Genomic DNA, 12,188 nt, shown 5'->3' on the forward strand with positions numbered 1-12,188 from the left:
GTGTCCATTAACCTGGAAAGCATGTTTTTGGAATGTGGGAGGCAAACGGAGTGCCCGGAGAAAACCCACGCAGGGGAGACCATGCAAACTCCACACAGGAAGGCCGGAATCAAACCCTGCACCTCTGCACTGTGAGGCCAGCGTGCTAAGCAGTTGACCGCCGTGCCGCCATTTTGTTTAAGAAAATTCATTCATTCATTCATTCATCTTCCGTACCGCTTGATCCTCACTAGGGTCGCGGGGGGTGCTGCAGCTCATCCCAGCCGTCTCCGGGCAGTAGGCGGGGGACACCCTGAATCGGTTGCCAGCCAATCGCAGGGCACACAGAGACGAACAACCATCCACGCTCACACTCACACCTAGGGACAATTTAGAGTGTTCAATCAGCCTGCCATGCATATTTTTGGAATGTGGGAGGAAACCGGAGCACCCGGAGAAAACCCACGCAGGCCCGGGGAGAACATGCAAACTCCACACAGGGAGGCCGGAGCTGGAATCGAACCCGGTACCTCTGCACTGTGAAGCCGACATGCTAACCACTGGACTACCGGGCCGCCCTGTTTAAGAAAATATATATTTTTAAAAAGAACTGTAATTTAGCATGAGCGCGAAGAGCATATCTTCTCTGTCAACCACATCAATCACATTTGGGAAGAACAACAATCCATCAGGCCCTACATTAATGACTTCTAATCTCTCAAATGTTCTGAATGGACAAAGAAACAAAAAGTGTGGAAGTTGTTCGAGCTGTTTATCTCAACTCAACTCAACTGTATTTATAGAGGACTTTAAAACAACCACTTCTGTATACAAAGTGATGCACATTAGCAAATATATACACAACAATAAACAATAAATTCAAAACGAAGATAGTAGAAAGCACATGGGAATGAACTGCATGACGCTTTGCAATGGCTCGGCATCGCGAAACACTTGAGATGTGCTGTATAGAATACAAGCCTATATTGGCGTTCCCATAACAAAAACAAAAAATAATAATAAATGCCAAAGCCCTCCTCTTTCTCTTTTGCCCCCCCTGAAAGTAGATGTAAAGTGCGTAATGCTCGCCGGTCTGCATGCTCGCCATATTTGCTTTTGGCAGCTCATGTTGCTATTTTTTAAAGTCATTTCCCACTTCCTAAGCCTCATTAATTTGCTGTTCAAGTGTGATAATATAGTCCCTGTACATAAGTGCGCCTGCTGGAAAAAAAAAAATAGTTGACTCGAACGGGCCGAGGCAATCATTTCGATATTTATTCTTGACCGTACGACGTGGAAGGCGAAGCTGGACCTCTCTCAATCATTTAACAGGGAGAAAATTACACCCTGACGCAATGTGTCGTCCGCCGCACATTACGACTCAAAACTGCTCCTGCGCCTTCGTCTCCCGGTTTCAACCCCCCCCCTGCCCCCACTCCCCCCCACACACACACCTCTTGGATAAGATCATGTTATTGGCTAAACAGAGACAGCTGCAGCCAAGTTAACTGCCTAATCTCACATCAAGCAATTTCCCTAAACAAGGACTGAAAGTTCTCGAGTGGAGCGGGGGGGGTGGGGGGGCGAATAAATGGAAGCGCAGTGAAGAGTGAAAAGCAGGTTATCGAAGGCAGGTTATAGACTTGTAGCGCTCGTGTGTTTGATTGGTGCACGGGGCCCGTGCTGACTTTCTTCAAGCTTCACAAGAGTATACAGTGTCATACAAAGAAAGTTGGATGAAGTGGCTGGGGGTCGGCTCTTGAATGCAGAAGCATCACCTCAGCGCACCGGGACTTATTTTTATTGACTAACAGAGACGCTTCTTTTGTCATCCGCGCATATGGGATTCATTTTTGAGTCCATAAAACACACTAAGGCGTTTAAACTGTTGAAGACATTTTACTTAGCTTTTTTTGTTGTTGTTGTTTTGTGCAGAATTGTATTTTTAATTGTGAAACGGGAGGGGGGAAAAAAAAAAAAGCATGGAGTCAGACATGCATAATGTAACACAGTGTTGGACAAATTGCCATTGTCCTTCCGCAAGGAGTAAAATGGCCCTTCTGTTCCTTGGATTAATAGCACCATTACAAAGAATCCATGTTCAATATAGTATAGTGGAGCTCAAAAAGCCCGTTAGTAAGATTACGCCGTGCCATAATGACAAGAGCGGATTTCTCTGGGAATATCTATTTTTCTAAGCAGGTAATGACTTCCTGTGAGGTGCAAGGTTGTTTGGAGCAACGGAGAGACTTCAGCGCGCCACTTGTGCTATTAGGGCTCTTTATGCCTTTTTACGCTGGCTTTTCAAAACCCCCGGCAGTAAACCAGCGCAAGATGGCTGCAACAACTCATATCCAGGGAGTTATTGTTCAACACATGTCATGTGTAATCTGCCCGACCCGCAGCGCTTCGAATAATTATTCATATTTCATCAGCACATCACGGCGTCACGTCGCTCGCTGCTCACTAAGTTATTTTCCATGTTCCATTATCAAAATTTCAGAGACGTGCGCTTCGGGTTGAGGGACTAAATGGAGAGGCTGAAGTAGTCGGGCTTATGAAAACATAATGGGCTTGTCGCCTTTGATAAAACAGAGATGCATATAGCGCCTAAATGTCGCACACACTGAATGGGGAGAGGTGCGGGAAAAGGGAAACGTAAAATTAAGGAGCAGATAATGTAGTGGGCCACAATCAGAGACCCCCCGCTTGCATGAGATTTATTACAGATAATAACGGTGGAGACTGTGGGTTGGGAGTCATTAGGTTTCAGAGGAACCTTGCGGTTTAGGCACGGTAAAAAAATTGGGAAGCCTCATGACTCACCTTGTTCCAACGGAGGCGGTCGAACACCCGTCGCCTTCAACTTAAGCGCTTCCTTGGCCGACATGTCACAGCAGGAGCCTTTGTTGGTGTCCTGGTCACTGTCGGCCTGGTCGCTGTCACCGTGGCCGCTGTCTCGGAGACTCGCTCGCTCTGGGTCTTTGAATGTGGAACTACTATAGAAAGACGGACAACAACAGAGCGTCAGGACCCCTGAATGCTTTAAAAAAATATATTTTACTAAGACACGTGTTCATCCTGCATGCAATCTTCTTGTACTACAAAATGGTACTACAAAACTACTGGTTACTTTTCCTTTGGTGTTTTTTGTTATTGTAAATTGTCCTTGGGTGTCTTGAAAGGCGCTTATAAATAAAATTTATTATTTGTAAATCATGAACAATACATGATGTTGCGAAAGTGCTGTGGTGGAGCTGCCAGAGGAGTGGGGGAAAAAAAAATAATAATCCGGTCAGAGATGGAGTGACCGTTGAAAACGCCAACACCTACCTTTGAACAAACTGTTGTCTGCTTCCCATGTAATTAGGCTCGGCGGGGAAGCTGTCCGTCTGAAGAGAAAAGAGGGGGGGGGGGAGAAAAAAAGGTATGTACTGGACACTACAGAAAACACTCCTACTGTGAAACAAGATCTCCAGGTGATTAATTATACAGGAAAATGGTGTAAAAGGACAGATTGCTTCAACGGAATAATGAGAATTGAAGCTGCTCTTTATTCAGGTCTGACCATTTTTATTACCCATGCAAATTGAGCAGATTAGCAATGATGAGCTACATCACCGAGCAAAACTCCCAAATGTGGCAGAAAGTGGAAGATGAAAAACGGGTAGGATATTTATCTTAGTCACCACCAGGAGTAACCATATTGCACCAAAGTAATGCTAATTTACACAATGTGTGTCTCAACTGGATTTCTAGAGCATTTTAAAACAACCATTGCTGGTATACAAAGTGCTGCATGTGGAGCAATTAGCATACATACAACAACAAACAATAAAACAATTCACTAATAACAAAGCACACAAACGGTCATACTAAAAATCGCGTCATGCTGAGTCAAAAGCCTAAGAATAGAAATGAGTTGGGCAGCGAGGGGGCTTGCCGGATGTTCAGTGGGGGGGGGGGGGGTCAGGTTTTACTTTAGCCGGCTGCCAAAGATGAAAGAAGCTGGATTTAACAACGGCAGCAATTTCACTGGCAAAATGTCTGCACACCATGAGTGACTTGCTCGTGGCGGTATTGAGAGGTGGATTAAAATGGGGTAAATCACTGCTCAAGGTTCAAGTCCCGAATACACGGCCCACCACGGCTGTCAAGAATTTTGTTGTACAATAACAGTCAATTACTGTGCCGTTATTTTACAATGCATCTCCTACTTTAATTTACTTTAAAAGTATTGTACAGTTTTTTTTGGGGGGGGGGGGGGTGTTTACAGTACATAAGGACGTTAGGACGGCAGAAAAAATCGTTGGCACCGCCCTACCCACTCTTGAGGACTTGCACACAGCAAGAATCAAGACAAGGGCACGGAAAATCCTCCTGGATCCCCCGCACCCTGCCCACCACCTTTTTCAGCCACTCCCCTCTGGCAGACGCTACAGATCCATGCGCACCAAATCCAGTAGACACTTAAACAGCTTCTTCCCTCGAGCCATTAACTCCTTAAACAGTCACTCTTCTTGTACTACAAAATGGTACTACAAAACTACTACTGGTTACTCTAAAATGGTTGAATGATTTTGTTGTTTACGATGATACTAGTGCAGCGTGTTATACCGGAGACAAATTCCTTGTGTGTTCTACATACTTGGCCAATAAAGATGATTCTGATTCTGATTCTGATTCTGATAACAACGGGACATCTTTGTGTCTTGTGTGCATCCCCAATCCCAGTGGTTAATTTTGATTTAGAAGTGGAATACATTCTCAGTCAAGCAGTGGAGATAGCAATGGAGTTCCTCCACCGCTTGCAGGAAAATATGATTTGATACTGTTGTATAATAGTTTCGTCTTTTTTTTTTTTAATCCAAGCATTAGCTGTTCATTTACACGTAGGGATGAAGAGTTAACGGTATTTTACAAATATGACCGAAAGAGTAAGATCCTGTTTTAAACACACGGTAAATTTACAGAAATTGTTTTTCTGTAAAACAGGGGTGCCCATTAGGTAGATCCTGATCTACCGCTAGATCTAAGACAGGTCCCAAATAGATCCGAGGAGTGTCGAGGAGAAAAAAAAACAAAAAAACAACCATTTGTGTGTCTTTCATTCATTCATTTCATTCATTCATCTTCCGTCCCGCTTGATCCTCACTAGGGTCGCGGGGGGTGCTGGAGCCTATCCCAGCTGTCTTCGGGCAGTAGGCGGGGGACACCCTAAACCGGTTGCCAGCCAATCGCAGGGCACACAGAAACGAACAACCATTCGCACTCACACTCACATCTAGGGACAATTTAGAGTGTTCAATCAGCCTGCCACGCATATTTTTTGGAATGTGGGAGGAAACCGGAGCACCCGGAGAAAACCCACGCAGGCCCGGGGAGAACATGCAAACTCCACACAGGGAGGCCGGAGCTGGAATCGAACCCGGTACCTCTGCACTGTGAAGCCGACGTGCTAACCACTGGACTACCGGGCTGCCCTTGTACATATTAATAATATATATCTTGTGTTAATGTACACTGCACCCTTATCATCTTCTCAGTCTCATTTTCAAATTTTCAAAATATTTAAAAATAAAATAAAGCAGGTAAATTTTGAATTTATGGTGGCGCGTGATTACATCACCGGAATTTGTTAGCTCTCAGCAGTCTGCAATTGCAGCTTGTGATCAGAACTGTTGCGCTCTATCTTTTATCGTCATTATACTCATTCAGAGTTTGCTTCGTGTACAATTCACCGAAGGCACAAGCATGATCAGGCTGACTTGCAGCCAGCCTGATCATGCACATCGGGTGGGTGTGATGGGGTGGGGGTGGGAGGCATCAAAGGAGCCCTTCGCGCATTTGTGTCCGTTCAATTCAGGAAACCCAACGACACGGAGTGACTGACCAAGAAGCCATCAACTGTGAAGTCACTTCGCCTCAGCGCAACAGACTTGATCTGAGCACTGCTCGCAACAGCTATCGCTCGCTGTCAGTAATTACAGCAAAGTGTACTTTGGGAGTGTTTTTAATGATGGCAATTGATGTAAAAGGTCACCATTATCTTGCAGCGCCGAATGGCCTTTAGAGAAATTCCTGTCACCCATATAAGAGAGTGAACATTGAAAAAAAAAAAAAAAACAGTTGAAAAGCGATTAAAAAAATCACAGTGTCGAATTAGAGGAAGAATGAAATGACTCGGTTGATAAAAATTGCTTAATTATCCGTGCGAAGTCGCGAATATGCATCAGGGTAACACAAATCACGTGGATCACGTCTTGAACGGATGGCAGTGAAACGATCAGAGAGCAAATGTGTTCTTCCTCGCTAAGGTTTTTCAGATGCACAGCTTGACTCACAGTCGATAGACTATTTCAATCTCTTTGGCTCTGTATGAAAAGGAGCATTTGAAGGTCAGAGAGGAAACCTCAATACTTTGTACTATGCGCCGCTTACTCTCACACCTTTACCACTACGCTGAACACTCCATTCCTCCACGGGCATTAGTCAAAGAAAACACCCAGACAATATATCAAAAGGTTGGACACAGAAGGAAGAGCGTTTTTTTTTTTTTAATTATTTGGCATTGAAATGATAATAGTGCGAAGCTTTGAGATGGGAAAAAAAAATGGAGATGAAATTCTTTTTGTAGCCATCCAGGGACTCATCCTTGGACATGGTTTTCAATCAGCGTGACGCGACTCCACCTGAATTTGATCAGCGTGGAAGGACGTTTACAGAAATGGTTTGTCATCACTGCGGCAACATGAGCAACTCAAAAGCTCGTACGGACGCTGCTTGGCAACCTTGTTCTTGCCTGCTAGAGTCTGGGGGGGGCAATCTTAACGCTCCGTTTTTCTTCAACGTGGATTCTGTCCGACTCTTTTGCATTTCTCAATTCATGTAGCAATATCAAGTTGGCAAAGGACTACACGATAAATGACACACGCATACCTATAAGTCAGGGGTGTCCAAACTTTTTGCCAAGGGGGCCAGATTTTATGTGGTAAAATGTCGGGGGGGCGACCTTGGCTGACATTCTTTACATTGAACAACAATATTGTTCAGCAAATTTTAGTAAGCCAGTCTGTTTCACATTTCCATTTTTATTTTAATTTCAACAATCTTAAGAATTTCTTTTGGTTCATTTGAAACATGCAACTGCTTATTCACTTGACTTTTTCTTAAACAGAAGTCTCCTGAGTGCAAATGGATTGATTTGAAACATAAGATGTATCACCATGACTTTTCAATAGTCACAAAACCTTTGACTCGAACAAATGAACAAGCAATACACTTATCCACAACTGCAAGGATCATTTGAAATATGACATATCAGTCAATATAAACACGGAGTGATGTCTTGTTAACTCGTGAGTGATGCCCTCTAGTGTCTAAATGCTTTTACTCATTTAGTGAATGCTATTACTCATTTAGCCACTAGAGGGAAGCAGTACTCTATGAAACATCACTCACCAGTCTACGAGACCTCAGTCAATGCGACACGTGTTCCATTGCGCCCAACCTGCGGGCCAGACGGCACTGATTTTATGACGGGGGCCGAGGGCCGGATGAAATTCGACCGCGGGCCGGATTTGGCCCGCGGGCCGGACTTTGGACATGCATGCTATAAGTGAATGCCTGCCACATATTCGCAGTTCTCGGTCGCTGCACCTCACATGGGATCGGGTTTTGATTACAGCTGTGTTTGAGAATCGCAAAAAACGCGTCGTCCCGAATGATGTACGGTTTCTAGTGTATGCAGCAAGGGTGCGGGGGGATCTGGAGGGGGAGGGGAGGGGGGGTCAGAGGGATACTCAGTACTGTGAGGCTGAGTAAGTGTAAAAAGCTCCACTCCATTCTCTATTCCCACGGAGGCCCTAAGACTGACCAAGCAGACAGAGGAACGATTGAGACAAATGGGACAAGCACATCAGACTGCTATTTCACTCTCAGGCCATGTTGCTGCGGTTTGTTCGTTTTCACGGGGGCCAGTGTACAGGGAGGTGTGCACAGGTGTGTGTGTGTGTGTGTGTGTGTGTGTGTGTGTGTGTGAGTGTGTGAGACAGAGAGACAGAGAGAGTTTAAGCTGTCAGAGGAATGGTCAGTGAACAGAAAAAGTGGCAGCTTCTCTTTTCCACATGATTGGACTGCAATGGTTCATTCAAAGGAAAAAGGCAACACCTTCACCTCCTCTGGAGGCTATGATACACCCGTTTGTTCTTTATTGACTGCATGAGCACGCTTGAAAATGGATTCATATCAGGACCACAACAGTCAGTTAGCCAAAGAAAGCGAGAGAGAGAGAGAGAGGGAGAGAGAGGGGGAGAGCGATGCAGAGGAAGAGAGAGAACTAGGAAAAAAGAGAGAGGGAGACAGATGGAGGGCAAGGGGGAGAGAGTTAGTCAGAGAGAGCGAGGGGGGGAAGAGGAGACAGTGAGGGAGGGAAAGAGAGAGAGAGAGAAAAGGAGAGGTAGTAAGGTAGAGACGGGGAGAGAGAGAGATGAAGAGGGGGAGGCGGTGGAACAGCGAGAGAGAGAGAAAGAGATAAGAAGGGGGAGGGGGAGCGAGGGAGGGAGAGAAAGGTAGGTAGAGAGGCAGAAAGAGAATGAGGGAAGGGGGTTGGGAGGCGATAGAGAGTGTTTCTACCAGGGGAACCGTTGTTTATTCCTTTTGGAAAACTGTCAAAGTAAGCAAGCGGGCCAAATCGCAAGACTTGGTAAAGGATAAAACACGAGCAAAATGAGGTTAGCAGATAGAAAGCGTGGCTGGCGTTGGGCGGGAAAAGCGGCACAAACAAAGAATTAAGAGGAGAGGAAAAAGAGCCAAGGATGAGAAAGGATATTGTGTACGGAAAGGGGCTTCGCTTCGGGACACTGAACAATAATTAGACCGCATTGATTACTTGGTGACTTCAAAGCGATTGGAAGTGATCACATCTAATTAGCGGAGGAGATAAAAGACAAATCAGTCAATGGGCTGAAGTCAAGCCAAAGTCGCCGGCGTCTGCTGCCTGCTTGGCGATCTTCGGAATCGTCGCGGGGGAAGTCCGACGGCACACCCCCATTTAAACAACGTTGCAGAGAAAGGCAAACGCAAAGCCGTTTCGTTTTCCAGATGATTGTTCTTCTGGAAGACTTCATTATAACGAGCCCGATAAATAGACCAGGCAACATTTCAGATCTTTGATTGTAGATCGTCGAGGTAATTAAACAATCGCTATAGAATGGCTTTATTCATTCATTCATTCATTCATCTTCCGAGCCGCTTGATCCTCACTAGGGTCGCGGGGGGTGCCGGAGCCTATCCCAGCTGTCTTCGGGCAGTAGGCGGGGGACACCCTGAATCGGTTGCCAGCCAATCGCAGGGCACACAGAAACGAACAACCATTCGCACTCACACTCACACCTAGGGACAATTTGGAGTGTTCAATCAGCCTGCCACGCATGTTTTTGGAATGTGGGAGGAAACCGGAGCACCCGGAGAAAACCCACGCAAGCCCGGGGAGAACATGCAAACTCCACACAGGGAGGCCGGAGCTGGAATCGAACCCGGTACCTCTGCACTGTGAAGCCGATGTGCTAACCACTGGACTACCGGGCCGCCAGAATGGCTTTATTCATTGACTTTAATATAACCCGTAAACATACTGTATTTAATAGGGTGCTTTGCATGTGTACCATTCCGTCCGCCCCCCCCCCCCCCCCCCCCCCCACCACCCCTATTTAGTCAGAGTGAGACCCACGATAACGCTGCAGCCGCTACGGTGCTCTTTTTGGCTCTTTTCGTCCAATTTCACAGCTTGTTTATGCGTCATCGGTTCTGACAACATTCGCGACTCTGGTCAGGATCTCTTCGAGCAGCACCAGCTCCCGTTTTCCGGCGCAGTATAACAAGTACGTATCGCTCCGTTGCCAGATCTGCGCTGCACAAAACAGAATCCTAAGCCATCCATATTAGGCACCAGGGAGGAACAGGCCAGGTGAAAAGTCTGGTAATGTTTCTTTCTTCTGTGGTGATAAATGACTACTTTGGTCACATTTAAGGTACCGTGTCGCGAAGCGAAACGGGCATGAACAGCTACAGTGTACTTGCGCTGGGAAAGACAAACGGTATTGAACCGCTTGCGAGGGAGTCGTGCGTCTATCCTTTGTAATAACGTCTGTCGTTTAATTTACCTTTTCAAGTATATGAAAAGAAAACACTTAAGGGATAAACAGAAGTGGGCCTTCGAGTTGGTCAACAAAGCCCGTCATTATTGTCTCGAGAATCAACCCACGTGGAAATAATGAAAGGCAAACCTCCAGAGAGTAAATACCTCTTTAACACCTTCTATTTGTCGACACTTCTCTCTCCCGCTTACGCAGTGTAAACCGACATCAACAACATACTAGGGGGGGGCTCTTTTATGTTCCATGAAAATCTAAGCGAGGGGCCAAATGGAATTTGGCGTGCAACAAAGTGGCTCAAAAGTCTCAACTTAATGAGCGATCTTTTCATAATGCTTCTGTTTGCCAGACATGACGAAAGACATTTGCATAATCCTAAATGTAACTCCATTGAATTCACGGGATGAATAATAAATCACACAAATTTACCAAAGGAAAAAAAAACCGGCCTGATCAACATATCTTCAACGAAAGATTGCATTGCGCTGCCAAAATGAAAACAAAAGAGTTTGTGTTCTATCGGTGGCTTCTTCAAGCCGGGATCTCCAACTCTCATTGGAGCAGTTCACGACCGAGTGTGAAGTGGTTGGGATAAAAATCAGCACTTCCAAACCGGGGACTGTGATCCTCAGTCGGAAAAGGGTGCAGTGCCCTATGCGGGTCAGGGATGAGATCCTGCCCCAAGCGCAGGAGTTTAAGTATAAGAGTTTAAGAACGGAGCGGAACATAGACAGGCGGATCGGCGCAGCGTCTACTGTGATGTGGACTCTGTATTGGTCTGTGGTGGCGAAGAAGGAGCTGATCCAAAAGGTGACGCTCTCACTTTACCGGTCGTTATACGTTCCTATGCTTACTTATGCTCACGAGCTGTGAGTCATGACCGAAAGAACGAGATCCCGGATACAAGCGTCCGAAATGTGATTCCTCCCCTGGGTGTCGGGATCTGTCCCCTAGATATAAGGTGAGAAGTTCGGTCATTCGGGAGCGGCTCAGAGTCGAGTCGCTTCTCCTGTACATCGAGAGGAGCCAGGCGAGGTGGCTCGGGCATCTGATTAAGATGCATCCTGGTGAGGTGTTCCGGGCCTGTCCCACTGGCAATAGGCCAGACTCGCTGGGGAGATGAAGTTTCCCGGCTGGCCTGGGAATGCCTTGGGATCATGCCAAAAGAGTTGGAAGATGTGGCTGGGGAGAGGGAAGTCTGGGCTTCCCTGCTAAAGCTGCTGCCTCAGCAACCGGACCCTGGATAAGTGGTCCAGAATGGTATCGTATGGGGTTTGTGTTCTGAACAGTTTTTGGATAAACTGAATCTTTGAAGTAACAATTTTTATAGTGCCCCCCCCAAAAAATCCAATTTTAAATTCTCCTCAGAAGGAGTCTAGTGACAGTACTTTATTCTATTATCATATTAATACGCGGTATCTCTTGGCAAATGTGTATTTCAGCACGGTGTCATTCATGCAAATCCTGTAAGAAGGTGACCAAAATTGAGTGAGTTGCTGTGACTGACCTCGGAGCTTTGAGACCGGATTTCTGCCAAAATCCTCCACCAGACCGGGTAATTATGTGCATGCAAGTGGAGAGTTAACACAACGCATGAGCTGCTGGGTAGAGGACATGTTTGTGTGTTGTCAGTGACTTTAACCCTTTCTGCGTGGACATCAATGCAAAAAATACTTCCATGCCTTCTCATTATCGACACACCCGAGTCTATTTGACTCAAATGTAGGGAAAGTTGCGCTCCCCGTTTTTAATTTCATCTCCTCCTGTGCGCAAATCCTAGCATGAGAGTGTTTCAATCCAACTGATGACACCAACACAGCAGTCATCTTAGCTCAGAGGAAGGAGTGCGCTTCAAACGGGAGCAGCGACACAACGCATCATGTGTATTATCTACATGTGTGGCTGTTTAGCCGCAGGGGTGAAGGGAAATGATGGCTTCGGGCGCAGACATTTACTTAAACACACTCGAAATATCAAGAACAGCAGGCAAAGAGTTCAAGTAAACATATTGACATGCCACATATTTAACCATGTGGTTCAGAGAAGAGGACCGAG

General features: G+C 46.0%; 1 protein-coding gene across 2 annotated transcripts in view; it reads right to left on the reverse strand.

Moving 5' to 3' along the window:
• pcdh17 (protocadherin 17) overlaps nt 1-12,188 on the reverse strand; it is a 57,373-nt gene that overhangs the window by 28,128 nt on the left and 17,057 nt on the right. For both annotated transcript variants that reach the window (XM_052062631.1, XM_052062630.1), the window contains exons 3-4: nt 3,313-3,371; nt 2,806-2,978 (exon numbers count right to left, since the gene is read on the reverse strand). In XM_052062631.1, coding sequence (XP_051918591.1) covers nt 2,806-2,978; nt 3,313-3,371 — 232 coding nt within the window. The remainder of the gene's footprint in view (nt 1-2,805; nt 2,979-3,312; nt 3,372-12,188) is intronic.

Source organism: Hippocampus zosterae, chromosome 4 (genome assembly GCF_025434085.1).
Source record: "Hippocampus zosterae strain Florida chromosome 4, ASM2543408v3, whole genome shotgun sequence".
Classification (NCBI taxonomy): domain Eukaryota; kingdom Metazoa; phylum Chordata; class Actinopteri; order Syngnathiformes; family Syngnathidae; genus Hippocampus; species Hippocampus zosterae.